The sequence below is a fragment of the Melozone crissalis genome, unplaced genomic scaffold, assembly GCF_028551555.1.
Source record: "Melozone crissalis strain CALT ecotype California unplaced genomic scaffold, PUWL_Pcris_2 ptg000012l_1, whole genome shotgun sequence".
Taxonomy (NCBI): domain Eukaryota; kingdom Metazoa; phylum Chordata; class Aves; order Passeriformes; family Passerellidae; genus Melozone; species Melozone crissalis.
Genome location: NW_026535790.1, coordinates 15137428 through 15160837, shown reverse-complemented (window position 1 = coordinate 15160837; position 23410 = coordinate 15137428). Strand labels below are relative to the sequence as shown.

At 57.5% G+C, this 23410-nt stretch overlaps 2 protein-coding genes across 3 annotated transcripts in view; both read left to right on the top strand.

Moving 5' to 3' along the window:
- Positions 1-23410, top strand: part of ZNF598 (zinc finger protein 598, E3 ubiquitin ligase) — a 181614-nt gene that overhangs the window by 92745 nt on the left and 65459 nt on the right. The window lies entirely within an intron of this gene.
- Positions 2326-4213, top strand: MSRB1 (methionine sulfoxide reductase B1). 2 transcript variants are annotated; one of them, XR_008482809.1, is made up of 5 exons: positions 2326-2437; positions 2883-3025; positions 3200-3314; positions 3807-3994; positions 4047-4213. XR_008482809.1 is itself a non-coding variant. In XM_054271075.1 (4 exons), exons 1-4 carry the CDS (start codon positions 2383-2385, stop codon positions 3830-3832), a joined length of 339 nt encoding a protein of 112 aa, XP_054127050.1. In that variant the 5' UTR covers positions 2326-2382; the 3' UTR covers positions 3833-4019. The 2 variants fall into 2 exon arrangements, 1 of the variants encoding a protein (XP_054127050.1); XM_054271075.1 differs by lacking the exon at positions 4047-4213 and having other exon boundaries at positions 3807-4019.

The window sequence follows — 23410 nt, the reverse complement described above, 5'->3', positions numbered from 1 at the left end:
TGTGGCCAGCGGGCTGGGCAGGGTGCGATCCCAGCTCCATCCCCTGCCCCCAGCTCCACATCACATCGCTGCTTCTCAGGGGTTTTACTGGTGGATACTGGGGTGGGTTTTGTGCTGCTGGGGGAGCAAGGAGCCAGGTGAGGTTTGGAATGCCTGAGAGCCTGCCAGCCCCAGGTGGCTTTGGAATGCCTGAGAGCCTGCCAACCCCAGGAGCCACTGCCAAAGCCTCTCCAGCACCCTGTGCATCCCAGGGCTGGAGCTGAGCCCTGCCTGTCTCTGGGCTCTGCCTCACTCCTGTGTCTCAGCCATTCCCAATTTCCACTCGTGTCTCAGCCATTCCCAATTTCCACTCGTCTTCCTGTGCTGCGTGGCCCCTGCAGCTCACAGGGGCTCTGAGCCATGGGACAGGATCCAGCCACTCCCCACATCCATCCCGTTCCCTCCGGCACAGCCTCGCCGCAGGAATTGCAGGGAGCAGCAGTTTCCCGATGGATGATGCTGCCGGCAGCTCCTGGCAGCTGCAGCTCCTTCCAGCGCCTGCAGATCCACAGCGCTGGGCTGTGCGGGGCCCTATTTGGAGTCTATTTGGAGCTTTCCCTGACATCCCGCTCCTCTGATCTCGGTGGATCTTACGGGAGGCGCTTTCAAAGCAGCGCATCCCCCTCCTGCATCCCTCCCTCCTCCCTCCGTGCCGTGCCGGTGCCGGTGATGCCGCGGGTCCCCGCTCCGTTCCCCGCCGTGCGGAGCCCCTTCCTCCCCCTGCCCGCGCTCCTGCCCCGAGCCGTCAATCCCGGGGCTGCGGCGGGAGCTCAGCCCGCCCGGGATGGATGAGGCCTGACCTAATTCCGAGCGGCAGCGGCCCCACGCCGGGGTCCCGCAACGCCCGGCTGCATTTGGGAGCGGGGATCCATCCCCGCAGGGAACCAGAGCCGCGTTTTGGCCAAAAAGCACCAAAATTTCTTCCTCTTGCACCAAGGAAGGCGCCGCTTCCAGCAGAGCCTAAACCCGGGGACTCACCCCGGTGAGAGTTTTTGGATGAAGTCCCCGAGCAGGGATTTGTGCTGCTGATCTCTGCAGGGAGAAAGAAGCTGCAGCAGCTCAGCCCCTTTGGAACCTGCCCAGGTTCACCTTCAGAGCCCTCACCTTGCCACACGCCGGGCTGTCACCTCCTCCTCCTGCGGGGATCCCCGTGCCCAGCACGGGCCCGGTCGGAGCCCGCATCCCCCGGTGATCCCGGTCGGAGCCCGCATTCCCCGGGGGTCCCGCTCCCATCCCGGGACAGGGCGGTCCCTGCTGTGCCCGCTCCCATCCCGGGACAGGGCGGTCCCTGCTGTGCCCGCTCCCATCCCGGGACAGGGCGGTCCCTGCTGTGCCCGCTCCCGTCCCCAGAGCCCGGGAGCGCCTGAGGGACCCCCGGTCCGCACCGCCCCCAACCCTGCTGGGCAAACCGGTGCTGCCCGGCCCCGCCGCCCGCCCCGGGCCCCGCAGCGCCGGTACCTGCGGCAGGCGGGGGCCCGGGGGTCGGTGCCGGTGGAGGAGAAGGACGAGCAATGCCGGGGAATCGGAGTGGTCCCAGTGCCGCAGGAGGATAACGAGGGGTCAGTCCCGATGCCGGGGACACCGGACCTTGTGCCGGGGCAGGAGAGCCGGTGCCGGTGTCAGTGGCGGTGCCGGTGTCAGTGAGGCCGCTCGGTCCCGGTGCCGGGATCCAAGGACTGATGCCGGTGCCGGGAGAGCAGGGCCGGAGCGCTGCCGGTACCGGTGGCGGTACCGCCGTTGAAGAGCCGGTACCGGCGGCTAAGTCGCGGTCGCGCTGCCCGTTACAGACGCCCAGAGCCGGGCTGGCGCCCGCCCCGCTGCCACCGGCGGTGCCGGACGGAGCATCCGCAGCCCCGAGCGGGCTCCGCGCTCCGCCCCGCGCCCCCCCGAGCCCCCGCCGGGGCTGCCCCCGCTCCGCCGCCGCCACCGGGAGCCCGCGCGGGGGCTGGGCCGGGCCGGGGCTCCCGGGGATCAACGGGGGATTCGGAGCGGGGTCCCCCCGGGACCGGGACCGCCCCGGGACCGCCCCGGGACCGCCCCGGGACCGCCCCGGGACCGCCGGGCCCGCAGCGCCCTCTGCGGGCGGCGGGGCGGGGCCGCAGGGGCGGGACCGGGGCGGGACCGGGGAGGGATCGGTGGATGGGAGGGACACGGGGGTGGCACTGAGAGAGGCGGGACAGGGGGATGGCACCGAGAGAGGCGGGACATGGGGGTGGCACGAGGAGGGGAGGGACACGGGGGTGGTTCGGGGGGGGGGGGGCGTGGCGGGGGCGCGGCCGGGCCGGCGGAACGGAACGGAACGGAACAGAAGGGAACGGAACGGATCGGGCAGCGGGCGCAGCCATGTCCTTCTGCTCCTTCCTGGGGGGAGAGGTGTTCAAGGACCACTTCCAGCCGGGTGAGGGGGCTCCCCGCGGGCTCCGGGGGTGCGGCCGGGGGGTCCCAGCGGGGCGGGCAGGGGGGGTCACCCGGCAAGGCGGAACCCCCCGGGGGAGCGGTTTGAGGGGGGTTTGGGGGGTTTCCTTCTGCGGAGCATCCGGGCTGGGGTCCCCCGTCTGCGGCCCTTGTTGGGGTGGGAGAATCCTCCCCATGGGGAGGGGGGTCCTGATAGGGGGTTCCATCCCTTGTGGGGATCTGCCCTGCGGGAACCCCTATGGGGAGTGGGGGTCCTGCCCCTCCACACCCTGCCTGGCCCTGGGGGTTCCCTTGGGGATCCCTGGGTGTTCCCTGGGGGTGTCCCGGGGTCCGGCAGCCGCAGCTGGCAGTGCCCCATGTGAGTGCTGTGTGTCCCGTGTCCCCGCCCTGACCTGACTCCGCGCTGTCCCTGCCGTGCCCTCTCGCAGGTATTTACGTGTGTGCCAAGTGTGGCCATGAGCTGTTCTCCAGCCGTGCCAAGTACGAGCACTCGTCGCCGTGGCCGGCGTTCACCGAGACCCTGCGGGAGGACAGCGTGGCCAAACGCGAGGAGCGCCCGGGGGCCTTGAAGGTGCGATCCCGAACCCTCGGGCTGTGACCAAAACACCCCCGGGCTGGCTCTCCGTGAGCCCCGGACTGCTGCCAACCCCTCCTTTGCTCCCCCAGGTGACCTGTGACCAAAACACCCCCGGGCTGGCTCTCCGTGAGCCCCGGACTGCTGCCAACCCCTCCTTTGCTCCCCCAGGTGACCTGCGGCAAGTGTGGCAACGGGCTGGGCCACGAGTTCCTCAACGATGGCCCCAAGAGGAGCCAGTCCCGCTTCTGAATATTCAGCAGCTCGCTGAAGTTCGTCCCCAAAGGTACCAGCGCGGCTTTGGCCCCTGCCCAGCCCAGGGAGTTGTTTCTGGCACGCTGAGAGTGCTGCGCTGCTTGCAGCGGGGTGGCCCTGGCTGTGCTGATAAGGGCAGGGAGCTGCTCCTGGGATAAATCTGGTTCATTGTGCACAGCTTGAGGCTCCCCAGCTCAGCTGGAGCTCCTGGCTCTCACCAGCACTCAGGGACTCTGTGGATTTGAGGGGTGGCTGAGTTTTGGGGGGTTTCTCTGGGGGTGCAGAGCGAGGGCAGGGAGCCTCTGTGGTGGCACTGAGGGGCTGGAGGGTTTGCTGGGCACTCCCTGCGGAAGCTGTCAAAGAAAAAAATGTTGAGGAAAGGCCTCAGCACAGCCATGAGCTGCTGGCCTGCTGGTCAGGCTGTGGCGGTGGGAATGTTGTGTAACAAAAATCCCCAAATAAAAAGGGCTGCTGGTTCTGGAGGAAGAAACATGAGCCCTCATTGCTCCTCCCCTGTTTTTAGGTAAAGCTGACCTGAAGGAGAAGTAAGTGAGCTGCTGCACCTGCCACTGCCCTGGGCTAATCCTGCCTCCACTCCTGGGATGCACTGACCTGCCAAGGGACCCACAGCAGGAGCAACCCCAAGGAAGCTCCTGGTCCGAGTTTCCCCTGATTGTCTGGTCACGCTTTCCCCTTGATTTCCCTGTCAAGGTTTTATTCTTTGATTTCCTGGTCACGGTTTCCCCTTGGTTTCCTTGTCAAGGTTTTATTCCCTGATTTCCCTGTCAGTTTTCCCTGTTGCAGTTCCCCTCGATTTCTCTGTCACGGTTCTCTGCTGGTTTCCCTGTCCTGGTTCCCCCCTGGTTTCCCTCTCACAGTCCCCCCTGGTTTCCCTGGCTCAGTTCCCCCTGGGGCTGTTCCAGCTCCACCCAGGAGTGCTGAGCCCTGGATCTTTGCTGTGACAGTGTCCAGAGGCAGGCAGGCTGTGCTGCAGCCCAGGCAGGCTGTGCTGGCACTCCCAGGCGCTCAGGCAGGATTAGCTGGGCTCAGGCTCGGGGTTAATCCCTGGAGCTATTCTGGGATCATGCTATGAAGTGCCCCATATAAACCCTGCCAGGGTGCTGGGGCAGGGATGTTTGATGGTCCCACTGGCAGCATCCAGGGGTTTCCCCCCTGCCCACCCTGCAGGGGCGGTTCCACAGCGCTGTCCTCTGCCCTGGCCTGGCCTTACCCCTGACTCAGCACTGTGCAATCCATCCCAGGGGCACTCAGGGTCCTGCTGGCCCTGCCCTGTGGGAGGGAGCTGGAATTGGGCCCAGGGGCTGCCCTTGGCACTGCTCAGGCTCTGGGAATTGTGGCTGTGCTGCCTCGGTGCTCCCAAGGGCTGCCACACTCATTCTCCTCGATCCAGTGCCTCATTCCTGCCTGTCCCAGGAGCCAGATCCTCCTCTGGAATGGATACGCCAGGATTTTAATGAGGGAAGGGGCTGCTGCTGACCCCTGGGGTTTGGGGGGCTGCACCCACACTTGGGGACACCTTGGGGCCTTTTCTCTCCCCGTGTCTTCCCTCAGTCCCACAGATCTGAGGGCACCAGGGGAGGTTTCCCACCCCAGCTCATTCCCTGGAGCTCACTGCTGGACCTGTCCATGCTGAAATAAAGCACTGATTCACTGTGTTGGAGTGTTGAACACGCTGGGAATGGCATCCCAGAGGCCTGGGCTGCTCCTCTGCTCCCTGCCTGAGGGCTGGGGGGCCTGGGGGTGTGGGAGGTTTGTGCTTTTACCTGGAATCTGTTCCCATTTCCCAGGTTTGCCATTGCAAAGGGGGTTGGGGCATTCTCAGAGCCAAAGCTGCACTGGGAAGGTTTCATTTTCACTCCTCTTAGCACTTTTCCCCTAATGAAGCCAGTTTCAGCTTGTTCCAAGGGTGTTCTTGGTACTTTCTGGGCACAGGGAGCTGAGTTTCTCACCGGAACTTCCCTGCACAAAGTCTGCAGGACTGGAAGCCACAGCCCTCGGTGTCACAGGGGATCTTCACCCCTTGGAGCTGGATCCTGGGTCCCTGGAGGCTTGAGCTGGGCTTTGCTGGGCTCCAGTTCCCTGCTCCAAGGGGTGAAGTCCCCTCTGGAGCTCAGGAGCCAGTGCCTGCCCCCATTGCCCTCAGCTCGGGGCAGCCTCCAGCTCTAATTATTCACCAGCTTCCAGTCTGAAGGTCCAAAGTGCCTTTTCACTGAGTAATCCTTGGGTTTTAGGGCGTTAAGGGGGAATTGTTCCCAGTGAGGGTGGGCAGGCCCTGGCACAGGTGCCCAGAGCAGCTGTGGCTGCCCCTGGATCCCTGGCAGTGCCCAGGCCAGGCTGGGCAGGGCTGGGAGCCCTGGGACAGCGGGAGGTGTCCCTGCCATGGCAGGGGTGGCACTGGGTGGGCTTCGAGGTCCCTCCAACCCAAACCATTCCAGGATTCTCCAGGTCAGGTAACATCCATGGGGGCCCTGGAAGGGTGGCAGGAAAGGATTTTTGGGTGCTGCAATGGGAGGAAACCTTGGGAATGCCGGCGATGAGGGGATGGCAGAGCTCCCTCCCCATCGTGGGCAGCTGTGCCAGGGATCCAGCGGGGATTCCAACATCCCTGCCCTGCCCAGCAGCCTGTGCCAGCCAGGGGGGATTCAGGCAGAATTGCTCCATCCCTGCCCTGCCCGCAGCAGATCCAGCCCGGATTCCAGGCTGCTGCCTTGCAGTTTGTGGATGCGGGCACGGGAGGGTGCCAGCGCCTTTCCCAACCCTTGCAGCAGGGAAGGGAAGGACGAGGGTGCTCCTGTGCGATTCCTGCAGCCACAAGGAAATATCCCCGGAGCCAGCACCCCCTCGGGGAGGGTTTAAATAGGAGTGGGGTGTTTTCATGGAAATCTGGCTGGGGATGGGATTTTAGCAGGAATGTTGAAGTCCTGAGGGTGGAGAGCTCCAGGCAGGGCCTGGTGCTGAGGATTCAGGATGCAATCCTGCAGGAGGGATCCCATCCTATCCATCCCATTATCCCATCCCATCCCATCCTATCCTATCCCATCCCATCCCATCCCATTTCCCATCCCATTGTCCCATCCCATCCCATCCCATCTCCCCGAGCACCCTCAGCCCTGGGCACACACTGTGACCCCTCCCGGACCCCGGGGCACTCGGAATTCCTCTTTTCCCCCCTCACTCCCGGCCCGGCCATTCCCTGTGCCGTTCCCCCTCCTTTCATTACCCCACTAATGACAATTCCGCCTTAACCAGAGGATTTTCCCTGCTCGGGCGCAGCCGCCCCGGCCCGGCTTTAACGACACAAATTCAATTACGTCTCCAGGCCGACGCAAACTTCCCTGATTGTTTCAGAAATCGCTCATTTCCTCGCCCGTAGCCTCCAGCTGACCTCCCTTTGGAGTTTGGCCGGATTTTCCCGCATGCCCCGCACGGGACCTGCCCCTGACCCTCCCGGGCCGGCTCCAGCCGCCGGCACAGCATCCAGAGCCCAGAGATTCAGATTAATTCTCTAATAAGACAACAAGCCCCACAGAAATGATGTTAGCCGAGGGAAAGGCAATGACCTGGAGGCACTCGGAAGCTCCAATTACCGCTGCTCCTCGGAGCCGGTGCCCGGCTGCTCCTGCTGCACCCCTGGAATGCTCAGTGCTGATTCCAGAGGCTGCTCAGCATCGCAGGGATGGCTCCTCCCATATCTGTGTGATTTTATTTCATTTTCTTTATTAATCTATTTTATCTTTATTTTATTAGATATTTATTTTATTTTATTTTAATTTATTAATTTTATTATTATTTATTATATATCATATACATTTATTATATATATTTATTATATATTTTTCTTTTTAGTTTAGGTTTTAATTTATTTGTTATTTTATTTATTTTATTTTTATTTATTATTTATTATATATAATGTGCTTTTATTATATATAATATATAATATATAATATATAATATATAATATATAATATATAATATATTATATATTATATATTATATATTATATATAATATATATAATATACATTTATTAGATAGTTTTCTTTTTATTTTTATTTTAGTTATTTTATTTATTTAATAGTTATTTTTTATTTATTTATTTTACTTTATTTCATTTATTATTTTATATTTCTCTTTATTTATTTAATTTTGTTTATCCTCTGATCCACGGTTTTCCCTGCTCCAAAAGGCCAGGACCCCAAACCAGCACTTTTGGTGGGGTTACACATCCTGGTGGACAGGAGCACAGCCTGATTCGGGATGCTCTGGCACCCTCATCCCAGCAAACATTGCCTTCATGCCAAGCTGTGCCAGCTCCCATCCCTTGGTGGCCTTTGTCATCATGCCAAGCTGTGCCAGCTCCCATTCCTTTGGTGGCCTTTGGCACCAGTTTCCTTCAAAGGGATTTATTTGGGGTTTTTTTGGAGGCTGTGAATATGCAGGTGTTGTGTTAATTATGGGAAATAAAGGGATGGAAATTTAAAAATTATCCCACCCCATGATGATTTCCTGGGGCTGGCAGGAGGAGGGGAATCCAGGATTTATTTATTCCAGTTTATCCAGCAGTAACAGCTTCACCCTGTCCCAAACCCCCTCCGGCTGGCCCTGCCCGATCCCTTCCCCAGGTCTGGTTAAACCTCCCAGAGCCACAAGGTGGGGAAATTTATTTGTTTGGGGTTTGTGATGTGTGTTAATTAGGGAGACAACGACTGGAGACACCCACAGCGAGTCTGAGCACGCCGCAAAAATGTTTAGCCCGAGGAAAATTTTAATCCTTTTTTTTTCCCCCTTCCCTGGCTGTCGAGATGTGACTTTTTAAGGCAATTAGTGAGGGTTTAGCTGTTAATCAGTCATACTTAGACGCTTGCTTTGGGGTCTTATCTCCTGCTCCCAAGTGAGCATCGCCTGGAATCGCCAGCTCCATTTTTGATGTGGGAAAATCAAAAATGCCTGTCCCAGGTGGGGAATGCCTGTCCCGGGTGGGAAATGCCTGTCCCGGGTGGGAAATGTGTGTTCCAGGTGGGAAATGCCTGTTCCAGGTGGGGAATACCTGTCCCAGGTGGGAAATGCCTGTCCCGGGTGGGAAATGCCTGTCCCAGGTGGGAAATGCCTGTCCCAGGTGGGAAATGCCTGTCCCGGGTGGGAAATGCCTGTCCCAGATGGGAAATGCCTGTCCCGGGTGGGAAATGCCTGTCCCAGGTGGGGAATGCCTGTCCCGGGTGGGGAATGCCTGTCCCGGGTGGGAAATGCCTGTCCCGGGTGGGAAATGCCTGTCCCGGCTGGGAAATGCCTGTCCCGGGTGGGAAATGCCTGTCCCGGGTGGGAAATGCCTGTCCCAGGCGTGTTCCTGTGCTCAGCACCGCCTGCACAGGGCAGCACAGGCAGCTTTAGATGGGATCAGAGGAGAACTTTTCTGTGGAAGAGATTTTAAAGGCCTGGAGCTGGCTGGGGAGTCAGCAGTCCTGGAGGAGTTGCAGTTTGCTGTGACCACGGTGGTGCTGCTGGTTGGACTCGATGAGTTTAAAGTTCCTTTCCGACCTTACCAATTCCATGAATCCATGCCTGGAGAGCCGTGCCCACCCCATGGCCCTGGAGGGGCTCACCAGGGAGGACTGGGGATATTCTCAGTTTAGCTGAAGAAAGAACAGAGATAATTTTTCTCAGGCCTTAAAGGAAAGAATTAAATCAATTATTATCTGTCTTTTTGTAACTGTTGTCTATAGATATGATTTTTTTAGAGTGTGTTATTCATAATTCACTAACAGTGTGAGAAGTTTTTACTTTGAGGCTAATCAAGTCTCAGTTTAGTGAGGTGCACTATAACAACATGTTACCCTCTATTAAATGGTTTTTATTCACTTTTCTTTCCATCCCTGACTCAGCAGTGACAGAGAATGTTCCAGGCCGTGCCAGCATCACTCCAGCCCTGTGCCAGCATCAGCCTGGCCTGGGAGTGCTGGGTCAGGCTTGTGCCAGCACCAGTCCAGCCCTGCCAGCCCCAGTCCAGGCTTGAGAGCACCAATCCAGCCCTGCCAGTATGAATCCAGCCCTGCCAGCCCCAGTTCAGCCCTGCCAGCATCAATCCAGGCTTGAGAGCATCAGTCCAGCTCTGCCAGCCCCAGTTCAGCCCTGCCAGCATCAATCCAGGCTTGAGAGCATCAGTCCAGCTCTGCCAGCCCCAGTTCAGCTTTGCCAGCACCAGGTCAGCCTTCCCAGCACTGCTCCAGTCCCACATCAGCACCATCCCAGCCCTGTGAACACTCCGTGAGCCCCATCTCATTCCTGTGAGCACCATCCCAGCCCTTCCAGCACCATCCCAGGCCTGCCATCATCATCCCATCCCCGTGAGCACCATCCCAGCCTTCCCAACACTGCACCAGCCCTTCACCAGCACCATCCCAGCCTTGTGAACACCATCTCAGCACCATCCCGACCCTGTGGGCACCATCCCAGCCCCGTGAGCACCATCCCAGCCCAGTGAACATCCTGTGAGCACCATCCCAGCCCCACATCAGCTCCATCCCAGTCCTTCACCAGCACCATCCCAGCCCCGCATCAGCACCCTCCCAGCACCATGAGCACCATCCCAAACCTGTGAGCACCATCCCAGCCCTGTGAACTCCATCTCAGCACCATCCCGACCCTGTGGGCACCATCCCGACCCTGTGGGCACCATCCCAGCCCCGTGAGCACCATCCCAGCCCCATCCCATCCCCGTGGCCTCTCCCGTGGCCACCCCGGTGTGCCCCCACCCCAAACCCCTTTTGGGGAGGCCGATGCCCTCCGGGGCTCTGTCCCCACGTGCTGCTGTTCAGACGATCCCCTGCACTGTCTGCAGCGGTGATTTGTTGCTTGTAAAGCCGCCGTGATTAAGTACAGTTTAGCCTGCCGGTTTCATGTCTTATCATGTTTCATCTCGCACAAAAGACATTTACAGTCTATTTTCGACTTCAAAGCGAGCGCTCCTCGCGTGACCACGGGGCAGGCGGGCCTTTGAGCGCAACCTGCACGGCATTAGCGTCCCTTGATGTTCCCTGCCGAGTGAGGATGGATGGCTGCCCCAAAAGGCAGCTTTTTCCTATTGTTTTATGCACCCGTGATTAATATTTCATGTTCCCACTGCTGCAGATTTGCTGGCTGGCACTGGCCTGCCCTGACAGCGCTTTCTGCATGTCTTACATGTCCAGCCTTTGTGCTCTTGGACACGGGGAGCGCGGCTCTTGGCAGGGTCCTCGGGGCTTATTGAAGCCTCCTGCCCGAAGTTTTTGCATTAAATTTGTCTTGATGGCATCAGGGAGGGTGGGGGGCTCTCCTTGCCCACCCTCACCTCTGTCCTGTCCCTCATGGAGCCCCCTTGGCTGGGCCAGATTTTGGGGGTGCTGTGCCCCCACGGGATGGGGACAGCAGGGATGGCACCAGGGAATGGATCCTGCACTCTCGGCCTTTGGTTGATATTTTCTGCCCCAGATGTGCAGGGTGTCTCTGCTTCGGTCCAAGCAACTGCAGAACGAGTCTGGATCTTCACTTTTTGGTCTTGAGGTTGTTTATTAATTCTTATCTATAAAATTTTCTCTCTGCCCAGCAGAGATCTGCTCAGCAGGGCAGCCACAGGCACTCTGTGTTGTCCTTTTATACTGCAAACTACGTATAACATATTTACACTGAATTCCCAGTACCTATCACCTGTGTTAGACAGTGAGCTTCTATTCTAAATATAACATATTTACACTGAATTCCCAATACCTATCACCTGTGTTAGACAGTGCACTTCTGCTCTAAACCAATCCCAAAGTGCCAACATCACTGCAGAAAATGGAGACCAAGAAGAAGAAGAGGAAAGGCTGGACATGCCCTGATTCCTCCATCTTGTCCCCATAACCCCCATACCAAAAATTCTAAAATCTACATTTTCACCGTGTGAATATTTTATTATTACACCATTCAAACTTGTGTGACTTTCAGGTCTTCATACAAAGCTGGTAACTTGCTCCAGGGATCAAAATCAAATCCCCAGGTGCTCTGGGCTGTGTGCCAGGGTCTCTGAGACCCACAACGGGGTCCTTGGTAACTCTGGACACCCACAAGGATGCACTGAGCTCTGACACCCGGTGCCACCCCCTGTGACACTGGTGTCACCTTGGGTGCTGCCACCCCAGCCTGGCACTGCCATGGGGCTCTGCCCCCCAACTCCAGAGGGAGCCTTTGCACGGGATCCATCACCCCTTCCACAGCACCATTCCCAAAAAAACCCCCACGGAATTCCCACCAGAATAAAATAAAATAATAAAAATAAAATAAAAACCATTTTATAGAATAAAAGCCGTTTAATAGAGAGTAACATTCCCAAAATTTTATAGGGATGAAAAGCATTTAATAGAGAGTAACATTCCCAAAATTTTATAGGAATAAAAACCATTTAATGGAGAGTAACATTCCCAAAAACCCCACAGAATTCCCACCCAGGGCAGGTGGAAAGAGCCCAGGACGCAACTGCTCTGATGGAAACCCCCCCGGAGTTTTCCAGAACAGTAAATGAGAATAAACCCAGGGGCTGTGAGGGCAGGCTCTGCTTATCCTCCAGCCCGGAGTTCACCTAATTCAATTAGCCTGAGCAGCGAATAGAGCCCGTTTGAATTCACATCCAGGGGCTGCTGTGGCTTGATCCTCTCATTTCACGAGCAGGAGGAGCTGAGGGAATCCGGCCAGGAATCTCTGCAGGGCCCACGTTTGCTCTGGTGCTCACAGCTCACCTCCAAGTGATGCTTGGGATGGGGTGGGAGCTTCCCAGAGCACCTGGGAGGGTGCAGGGATTTTAAACTGCGTCATTATTGGGTGGAAAATAAAGACTTTAAAACCACCAGGAGGGAATAAGTGGTGGAGTTTATTTAAAGAGGAAAAGCTGCACTTGGGAGTGACGCTGGGGCCATGTGTCTGCAGGGCTGTGCTCATTCCCTCCCAGATTATTTTAAATTCGAGCATCTTTTCTGCATCACAGTCTATCTTTGTTCCCCTCTGACGTCTCGGGGTTTTATGGCCGGGGCTGTCGCTGCCAGCTCTGCTGGAAATCAACTTCCCAGCTTTGAACGCAATCCTGCAGCATCCCGCCCAAAGCCGGGCTCCAGATCACTTAATCTCGGATTAATCCACACTGCTGGGTGAGCACCGAGGCTCGGGCAGGGCTGTGAGCCGGGCAGGAGGTGCTGCCCCTCTCTGTCCGTCCGTCTGTCCGTCCGTCTGTCCAGGTGTGGGGTGCTGACCCCACAGCTCCTGCTGTCTGTCGGGGTGCTTTCCTGGCGATCCAAGGCAGCGTTTAAATCCCCAAATTTGGCTGAAATTGAACCCCTGAGTGTGTCACTGTTGGGTCAGGGTTGTTTTCACCCAGGGTTGTGCAGGGCGATGGGGAACAGGGGGGATATTTTGGAGCATCCAAAGGGAGCCGTGAACACCTGAGCTCAGCCCTGGCCAGGCTGTTCCCAGCACCAGAGTCCCTTATCTGCGCTCTTTGCACCCCTCGGTCTTCTCTGCTATTGTTCTTTATGTAAGAACCTTCAGAAATTCGCATTTTCCTACGCCTGCCACGGCAGAGGTTTCTTAAGTGAAAAGGTTAAAATTCAACACAAGCTAAACTTTACATGCTTAATTCACATTGCTGATTCAAGCGAACTCCAAAAATCTCGATTTCACTGGTGCAATGACTCCCCTGGCTCCGGGGTCGTGCTCCCCGGGGCAGCCCCAGTGACCGCAAACCATAAATGAGTCTGTAAAATTAGCGGCTAATTAGCAGAGACTGCGGGGCACCGCGGGCCGGCTGCGCTGCCCCTGCTCCGGAGCCGCCACCTCGGAATGGCAAATTTAGGGCAAAATTGGGGTAAAACGAGGGGATTGTTGATATGAGGAGATGGAAACACCGCCCAGAAGACGGCAAGGCCACATCTCCCTCCCGGAGGGCTGGAGCAGGGTCTGGTGTCGCCTGCCACCAAATTACTGTCCCCTGATGGGCACGGAGGGCTGGCACAGAACGGGGAGAGGATGAACCGGCAAATAACCAACCAAAAAGAAACCCCATAGAACGACAAATAACCCCTGGACACGGGTTCTGCTGGTGCCTGTGCAGGGCTGGGGTTTTCCCTTTTTTCCCTTCCCGCCGCTCCGAGCCGGGCAGAGCCGAGCACTGCAAAGCATTTGCTGCAGAATCCGAGGAATTCGGAGCGAAACCCCCAAAGAAATTAAGGACAGATGGGTTAGAGGAGGGGGGGGGGGGGGGAAGAAACGAAACGCAAATTCCTCCTGCTGCTCAGCGCCTGCCTCCGGGGCACTGCCTGGTCCCTGCTGGGCTGTGCGAGGGATGGACGGATGGACGGACGGACAGATGGATGGATGGATGGGCATCTTTCATGCCAGACAAACACCGTGAGCACAGCTTTGCCCAGGGGATGACGCTCCTGCAGCACCCAGGGCCATCCCCAGCTCGCCCCGGTGGTCTCGGGGGGCTCCTCTGGGGATCCCCGGTTCCCATCCCGCCCTGGAGCCGCTCCTCCAGCGGAGCAAAGCCAGGCACACGTGAGGAAAATGTAATTTTCCTCATCCAACCAACGGAGCCCCATCCCCAGCCCGTGTTTATCGCCCTGATCACCGGGATTAGGGGTTTTCTGCTCGGGCTGGCGCTGGCAGAGTCACCCAACACCTGCGTGCTGACTTCAGCACCTCAAATATTTCTGATGCAATTCCTTTTATTCCCCTCCTGAAGCGAACGCGATGTGTCAATGGGTAAGAGACGAGGCATAATCGCTCCTTTGTGCGGGATCAGTCGGGGGAAATCGGGGGAAATTGCAAAACTGGAGCTGCAAACAGGTTTGGGGTGGCACCCGCCTGAGCTTGGGGTGCCCGGGAGAGGGAACCTCCCGTGGGGTTTGTGGGGTGGGAAATTGTCGGGATCTCTGGCTGGTCACAGTGACCCCGAGAAAAGTTCCAAAGTCTCTTTTCGCAGCCCGGCGCTTGAAGAAAGAGTCAGGGCTCTTCATTTCTGGTCTCAAGGTTGTTTATTGTTCCTTATCTATAAAAGTTTTCTCCTGTCCAGCCGAGGTCAGCTCAGCAGGACAGTTCCAGGCGCTCTGCAATGCTATGTCTTTATACTAAAATCTACGTGTACATTATTTACCATAACTTCCCAACACCTATCACCTGTGTTAGACACTGAGCTTCTACTCTAAACCAATCTCTAAGTGCCAACATCACAGCACGAGATGGAGGCCGAGAAGAAGAAGGAGAAAGGCTGGACACGCCCAGTTCCCTCCATCTTGCTTCCTGAACCCCCATACCAAAAACCCCAAAATCTACTTTTCCACCTCTTGATAACGTCACTATTATTCTACTTAAACTGTTGTGGCCGGCAGATCTTCATACAAGGTTGGTAATCTGCTCCACGGGTGATAATCAAACCCACAGGGGCACCTTGGGCTCTGTGCCAGGGTCCCTGAGCCCCCTGGCAGGGTCTGGGCTGCCAGGACAGCCAGAGGGATGTGCTGGGTTCCCACAGGGATTATTGGGCATCTCCTCCTCTCCGAGGGGCAGAGCTGGGGCCAGGGCTCCTTCCGAGGCCGGTTTGGTGCATTCCCGTGTGCCAGGCTGGGGAAAGCAGCTCCAGATGAAGGCAGCGCCGGGGCCGGGGCTGTTTGAGGCTCCAGATGTGAACAATGCGGCCACAATGCGGCCGGCGGGTCTTGATTTCATCTGTGGGGTAATTGGGCTGGAAGTCTGTGATGCTAATGACTCCACATCAAGCGCTCAGATGTGACCCATCCCCGGCCGGGGGCGGCCGCGGTGGCCGTGATGAATGTCCCCCAGATGTTCTGCCCCAGATGTTGTCCCTCCCGGGGAGGCCGGAGCCGCACGTGTGTGTTAATAACGCCGAGGTCTGAGGTTGGCAATGACCGCGGGGCGTTCCTGGGGGGGGGGCTGGTCCTGCTCTGAGCTCGGGGCTGCCCAGGGTGGGGACACTCCTGGCTCTGAGGAGCCCCCTGAGACCCCTCCGGGCAGCCCTGGGTGCTCTGGGAGGCAGAGGATGCTCTGACAGCCACGAGAGCCAAAGATGGGAGTGACACAAATGACAGGAGTGCTCTGGAGAGGCAGAGGATGCTCTGACAGCCACGAGAGCCAGAGATAGGGGTGACATGAGGGACAGGGATGCTCTGGGAGGCTGAGGATGCTCTGACAGCCATGGGAGTCAAAGATGGGGCAGACACAAGAGACAGGGATGCTCTGGGGAGGCAGAGGATGCTCTGACAGCCATGAGAGTCAAAGATCCCGATGCCAGAGGTGTGTGAGCAACCCCGGGTTGCTGGAGCAGGAGGAACTGACCCGGGGCACATCCCGGAGCAGATTCCGGTGGTGTGTGAGCAATCCTGGATTGCTGGAACAGGAGGAATTGATCCAGAGCAGATCCCGGTGGTGTATGGGCACTCCTGGGTTCTGGATCGTTTGAGCAGGAGGAATTGACCCGGGGCAGATCCCGATGTTGTGTGGGCAGTCCCAGATTGCTGGAACCCGAGGAATTGATCCCGGGCAGATCCCGGTGCCAGAGGCGTGTGAGCAATCCCGGGTTGCTGGAACAGGACGAATTGACCCGGGGCAGATCCCGATGTTGTGTGGGCAGTCCCAGATTGCTGGAACCGGAGGAATTGATCCCGGGCAGATCCCAGGCAGGTCCCGGTGCCGGGGCTGTGTGGAAATTCCCGGATTGCTGGAACACGAGGAATTGCACCCCGGGCTGTGGAGCCGAGCGCGCCCCACGCCCTCCCGGCCCTGGAGCCGCTCCCAGCCCTGCCCTGCGATCGCTGCCGCGGGTGCCCCGCAGATGGTGAGAGACGAGCGGGGCCGGGCGCGGCTCTGCCGAGCTCCGTTCTGCTCCTGCCGCCCCCTGAGAGCCGGGCTTCGCTCAAAACAGGGGGTTTTTCACCCAGAATGTGAGTCTGGCCCCAGCAGGACCTGCTGCCCGGGGACAGCGGGGTTTTGCTGAAAACAGGGGGTTTTTCACCCAGAATGTGAGTCTGGCCCCAGCAGGACCTGCTGCCCGGGGACAGCGGGGTTTTGCTGAAAACAGGGGGTTTTTCACCCAGAATGTGAGTCTGGCCCCAGCAGGACCTGCTGCCCGGGGACAGCGGGGTTTTGCTGAAAACAGGGGGTTTTTCACCCAGAATGTGAGTCTGGCCCCAGCAGGACCTGCTGCCCCCCAGCCCTGGTTTGGCAGCTCAGGCTGCATCCAGCGCATGGGAAATGGGGGTCACAGGGTCCTGGTCTGGTTGGGTCGGGTTAAATCCCATCCAGGGCCACCTTCCCCTGTCCCAGGCTGCTCCAAGCCCTGTCCTGGACACTGCCAGGGATGGGAGCTCCGGGAGTGGGGCTGTCCCTGAATGGGAGGGTGAAAATTCAGCATTCTGGCCTAGATGAGAGCCTGATTCTGCTGCTACTGCTGAAATTCGGGTTTTAACTCATCAAACCCTGGGATCTGTGCTGCCCACAGAGGAGGTTTGGCTGGGGTGCAGCTGGCCAGGCTTTGATCCAGGGCTGGGCTTTGTGTCCCTCTTTGACCCTGTATTTTTTCCTGTTTCCCAACCCCACCAGCACCTGAAAGACGGACACTGGGAGCCTCCTTCTGCTTCTGATTCCCTTCTGAATCCCCTTTTCCCCCTCCATCCCTCTGAGTTGCTCTCCTCCAAACGTCACTTTGTGTTTCCCCGTGCTTGGCTCTGCTCCAGGTGTTCCAATGCTCCATCCCACACCTTTCCCTCCCTTTGGCCACTGGGTGTTTGCCTGAACCTGAGCCAGAGGAAAGCTCCCCCCAACCTGTGCATGGAATTAGCATGGGGGGCATGCCAGACCTGCACAGACTCCTAAACGTGGCCATCTGCACCTGGCAGCAGGATTTTTTAATGGCAAACAAGGAAAACACCCCCTGCTCCTAAATGGGTTGAGGTGTTGTTTTTTTTTTTTTCCTCTGGAAAAAATAGGGAAAAAAAAAAAAGGGAGGAAACTTGTAAATTATTTGCTTGGATGCCATTACTGCTCAGGACCCCATTCCCCCACCCCAAATCCCATCATTGTTCAGGACCCCATTCCTCACCCCAAATCCCATTATTGCTGCTCAGGACCCCATTCCCCCACCCCAAATCCCACTATTGCTCAGGACCCCATTCCCCCACCCCAAATGCCATCATTACTGCTCAGGACCCCATGCCCCCACCCCAAATCTGATTATTGCTCAGGACCCCATTCCCCCAAATCCAATTATTGTTCAGGACCCCATTCCCACACCCCAAATGCCATCATTGTTCAGGACCCCATTCCCCCACCCCAAATCTGATTATTGCTCAGGACCCCATTCCCCCACCCCAAATCCCACTATTGCTGGGAACAGCAGCACAGGAGCAATTCCTGCACTCCCTCCCCACTGCAGGGCTGCTCCTTGGGAGCCCTCCAGGCTCATTAAGAAATGTCTGTTTGTGTGTAATTAACTCCAAATGAGATCAGCGCCGAGCACAAATGGCATTAAAGGCTCCGATGGTGCCTGGGCAGGTGAGGAGCTCAGGACAGCCCTGGATGGGCTCTGTGGGGATGGCACAGGGGCTGATGATGGCCCAGAGGTGGCTCCAGTGGCTCCTCAGGGGCTGAACCTTCATCCAACATCCCCCCGGGGCATTGGGGCCACTCTGGAATTCCCAATCCAGCTGTGCCTGCAGCTGGACAGTTCCAGGCTCCCTTTGGCTGCATCCCTCACCTACTGCAGACCCTGATCCTGCTCTGTGCCATCCCCTGGCTGCTCCCAAGGGGACTTTACCCACTGGAAATGCCCTTGGCTGCTCCACATCCAGCCAGGAGAGACAAATCCCTCTGGTTCCTCAGACCTGTGTGCCCAGTGCTTGGGTTACAGCAAATTAAACACCAAAAACATGTAAATTTTGTGCCTCCTCCCATCCCTGTAACTTTTTCACTCCCAGGGTGGTGTGAAATTCGTGTCACTGCTGTGTCCCCACCCAGGAGGGCAGAACTGAGGGAATGAGCGCTCCCAGTTTGTGCCAGGTGGGAATTGAGGAGGGGACAGGGCAGTGTCAGAGCCCCAGGGATGGGGTTTGCCCTGAGCTCTGTGCCTCTGCCCCTATAAAAATTGCACATTTCGTCTATGGTATTTTTTAAATTGAAGCTTAAAAAAAAAAAAAAAAAAAACCAAACCAAACCAGTGGGTTTTGGCTGCCTTATCCCCTTTTTGGGATGATTTAAATCAAAAGCAGGAATTGGGGGGAGGCTCCTTTTGTGGCTGCAGCTGGGTGGGAGCCAGCCCTGGCTCTGCAGCCACGGGGTGCCCGTGCTCCTGCAGCCCCCAAATCCCCAAACCCCACGGGGACAGGGACACACAGCTGCTGCACCCACATCCTTTTTGGGCTGCTGGAGGTCCCCCAGCCAAAATTTCCCTTCCTGGGATGGTACTGCCTTCCCAAACCAGGGAATGGGTTTGTCCAGGTTCCTGGGATGGTTCTGCCTTCCCAAACCATAGAAATGGGTTTGTCCAGGCTCCTGGGATGCTGCTGCCTTCCCAAACCATGGAAATGGGTTTGTCCTGTCCATGCAGGCTCTGTTCCCAAATCCCCGCGAGCTGAGGTGGCCAAAGCTCCTGGTGGGGACAGGGACAGCTGGAATTGGGGTTTTTGTGCTCCCCCTCCCAGCACGGGGCTGTCTGCAGCTCCCCACGATCCCTGTACCCACGGGCAATTCTCTGTGCTGGAGTTTTGCAGAACCATATTAAGCAAAAATCTCGCCCTGGCGCTGCTGGCTCGGCTCCAGGCTGGAAATTGCATTCCCCTGCTTGAAATTCCTCCCGGAGTTTCAGATGGAGAATGTACAGCTTCACTTTCCATCTTGAGCTGCTGTCACACATTTTAATAACAGGGCTGGGCTCCACCCCAGCCGTGGCTGCGTGCCAGGGCTGTGGAGGCAGCGCTTGGAGCTGCTGCTGGAGCTGGGGCTCAGCCCCACAGCCCAGCTCAGCCCCTCGCAGCCAGGCTGGGCTCTGTGCCTTGGTTTTAACCCCTGCTGATGAGGTTTTGGTGCCCCATTTACCGCAGGTGATGGGGAGGGGGTGTGGAGGGGATCAGCTCTGTGTGCTGAGCTCATGATCCCAGTGAGGAGATGTGATCCCAGTGATGTGATGTGATCCACTCCTCCTCGCTCCCATCCTGATTCTGTGATCAGCTCTGGGGAGCTCTGCCCTCCCTCTCCATCCTGCCTTTCCTCAATGCAGAACTGGGACAAATCCCCCTGCACCGTGACACTGATGATGGTTTCCCCCCAAAATCCAGCAGATAAACCTCAGATCTTGGGGAAAAGCTTTTGCCGAGACCCTGGATGGGACAACAGCAGGGGGGTGGCACTGCCAGAGCTGCTGGGCACATCCCTGTGTGGATGATCCCATGGTGGGGACAGTGAGGAGTGACCGGGCAGGGCTGTGTGGCTTTGGGGACACCCACCCATCCACCCATCCACCCATCCACCCATCCATCCACCCATCCATCCATCCATCCATCCACCCACCCACCCATCCACCCATCCGTCCATCCATCCATCCATCCATCCATCCATCCATCCCTTATCCATCCGTCCATCCATCCATCCATCCATCCATCCATCCATCCATCCATCCCTTATCCATCCGTCCATCCATCCGTCCATCCATCCATCCATCCATCCATCATCCATCCATCCATCCATCCATCCATCCATCCATCCATCCATCCATCCCTTATCCATCCGTCCATCCGTGCGTCCATGCGTCCATCCATCCATCCATCCATCCATCCATCCATCCATCCATCCATCCCTCTCTGAACCCGAGCAGTTTTGCCGTATTTGTCCAACAGCGGCTGCAATCAGGGAAACAGCGGCGCTAATTGGATTGTGCCGGCGGCGCTAATTGGCTGCGCTAATTGCGGCTGTTTGGAGCAGCCGCTCCCCATCAAGCTGTGCGAGCCTTTCAGAGCCCTGCGAGCCTTTAGCAGCCGGGCAGAGTGTGGAGGGGACCTGCTGAACGTGTTCCTAAAGCACTTCTCATCCCCGCTGATCCCACCAGCCCTTTTCTTTCGTTTTCTGTAATAACAAATTGGGGAAATCCCAGAAATGCCCGAGCAGCCCCGGCCTGGGGTGGGCTGGAGGAGGGGACCGTGCTGGGGCACCTGTGGGTGGCAGGGGTCCCACCCTGCTGGGTGTGGGGTGGGGGAGAGGGTGGAGCTGTGCTGGTGCTGCTGGGTTTGGCCCTGGTGGCACTTGTCATTGTCCTGGATCAGGCAGGACAGTCCCCTGCTGCAGGACAGGGTCCGGGGGATGAGCTGATCCTGGTGAAGGACAGGGTTTGGGGATCCCACTGCTCTGAGCAGGGTTTGGGGAAAGAAGAGCTGATCCCACTGCAGGACAGGGTTTGGATGAAGAGCTGATCCCACTGCAGGACAGGGTTTGGGGGATGAGCTGATCCCACTGCAGGAGCAGGGTTTGGATGAAGAGCTGATCCCACTGCTCTGAGCAGGATTTGTAGGAAGAGCTGGTCCCACTGCAGGACCAGGTTTTTAGTATGAAGAGCTGATCCCATTGCTCTGAGCAGGATTTGGGGAAAGAAGAGCTGACCCCACTGCAGGACGGGGTTTGTATGAAGAGCTGATCCCACTGCAGGAGCAGTTTTTTTTTTTTTTTATGGGAAGAGCTGATCCCATTGCTCTCACCAGGGTTTGGATCAAGAGCTGATCCCACTGCTCTGAGCAGGGATTGTGGTGGGAGCTGATCCCACTGAAGAACCAGGATTTGTGTGAAAAGCTGATCCCACTGCAGGACCAGTTTTTTTTTGTGGGAAGAGCTGATCCCACTGCTCTGAGCAGGGTTTGATCCCACTGCAGGACAGGGTTTGCATGAAGAGCTGATCCCACTGCAGGACCAGTTTTTTATGGGAAGAGCTGATCCCATTGCTCTCCCCAGGGTTTGCTCACTCTCCTCCATGCAGCATCTCCCTCCCCATGGCCTCCCTCCCAGCGAGCTCCCTCCTCGCCAGCCCAGCCCTGGGGCTGCCCAAGGGCTGCTCACCCCTGCCAGGACCCAGGGAGGGAGAGCCAGCCCTGGCTGTGCTTCAGTGGGGACCATTGAGGGTGGTGAGGCCTGGCACTGCCACCCCTGGGACACCAAACACGGGGAGGACGCTGCAGAACTCATTTATTTCACCCCAAATGCCCTGATTCTGCTGAAAACCTGCACGTGAGCTGCTCACCCTCCATGGCCCGAGCTGCCTGGCTGGTGGGGCCTGGGCTGCATGCAGGGACCCTCCTGCAGGGCCCCCCAGACAGGGGCTGGGGTGACCTTGGGCCCATCCCAAGCCCTCGGCGCCAGCCCTGACCGCAGACTGGTGTTCTCAGCCTTTTTCCCCAATTTTGGAGGTGAGAAAGGAAGGCTCTGACTGCTCTGTGGGGAGCTGGCGGTGCCAGGAGGCCCCGTGGCACCAGCCCTGGCAGCCCCCATGCCGAGGATGAGGAGGGTGAGGAGGGGGAGTGCCCCGCTCCCCCCTCCCGGAGTCTCCCTGGCTGCGCTGGGACAGGAGCGTGTGTCAGGACGGATCTGCTCCTGCCAAACGCTCCCATTCTGACAAATTGGCATTTTCCAAGAGCAACATTGGCCCTCCCAAGGCAAACAGGGAGCTGGAGCAGCTCCTGTTTGCAGAGGCTCAGGGAAAGGCAGCCGGGGCTGGCCAGGGGCAGCGTTTGGATGGGGTTGTGCTGATGGAGCTGCTCTGATAGGGATGGCTTGGGAGGCTGGGCCAGAGCAGAGCCTGGGCAGAGCTAAAGGATAAAGCAGGGATTTATTAAAAGGCCTTAATGAATACACCTTGGGCAGTGCAAGGGCCTGGTTGTGGCTACACCCAAGATGGACCAAAATGGTCACAAAATGCATGAGGTCTCACATTTTTATAAGTTCTGCTTCATTTCCATATTGGGGATAATTGTCCAATTCCTGCTTTAGGTTATGAAGTTCCATCCTTGTTTTTTCCTCTTTATTTCACTGTTTGCACTTTTTGGGGCTGGAGCTGCAGCGGTGTCCTTGGTTCTGGGGCTGGACAAGGATTGTTCTGTGTGCCTGAGCTGTGAGGAGAGCTGCTGACGCTTTCTGTGGAGTTCAGAGTTATGTACCAATGCAGTGCAGGAAATTTTTAGGAAACGGGAAATAAGAACTAAACCAAAGCATCAGTGACAGCTGCCGTCCCTCGGTGCCATCGCTCCCGCCCGGCCCTGGAGCTCGGGGCTGGGGCTGGGAGGGGTCTGGGGCTGTCCCAGCCCTCTGAGAGCACTGCGGGACCGGCGGCACCAGCCACGAGAGGGCACAAAGCCCTGGCCCAGCAGCCAGGCAGCCGCGTCACCGCGTCCCCCTGCAGCCCTGTGTCACTGTCACCGTGTCCCCCTGCAGCCCTGCCACCCTGCCATCCTGTCCCCGTGTCACCCTGCATCTTTGTCACCCTGCGGTTTTGTCCCCCTGCAGCTTTGTTAACCCCGCCATCCATGTCCCCATGTCACTCCACAGGTTTGTCAACCCCCAGCCCTGTCCCCATGTCCCCCTGCAGCTTTGTCACCCCACAAGTCCCCACTGGTGCCACTGTGGCCCTGCAGGACCTTCACCGACCCCAGCCCAGCTCTGCTCCCCCCTGCCCATCCCAGGCCATGGATCCCCATCCCCAGCTCTTGGAGAACCCGGGGATTAATTAAGCAGAGTTAATTACATTAATAGGCTAATTAAGACACCAGCCTGGGACCCTGCCCTGCTGCAGGAGTGGGACCCTACCCAAAAGCAGCCCCGGGAATGGGGAGAGGAGGAGAGAACACGGGCAAGGAGAAAAATGGATGGGAAAATGTGGTGAAGTTTGGAGAAATGATGTGGGAAATCATGGGAAACGTGTGAGAACACAGGGAAGTGTGGGAAGTGTGTGAAAACATGGGGAAGCGTGGTAAAAATATGGAAAAATAGGGGGAAGTGTGCGGAAAGGTGGAGAAATAGGGGAAAATGTGGGAAGATAGGGGGACATGTGGGAAAATAATGG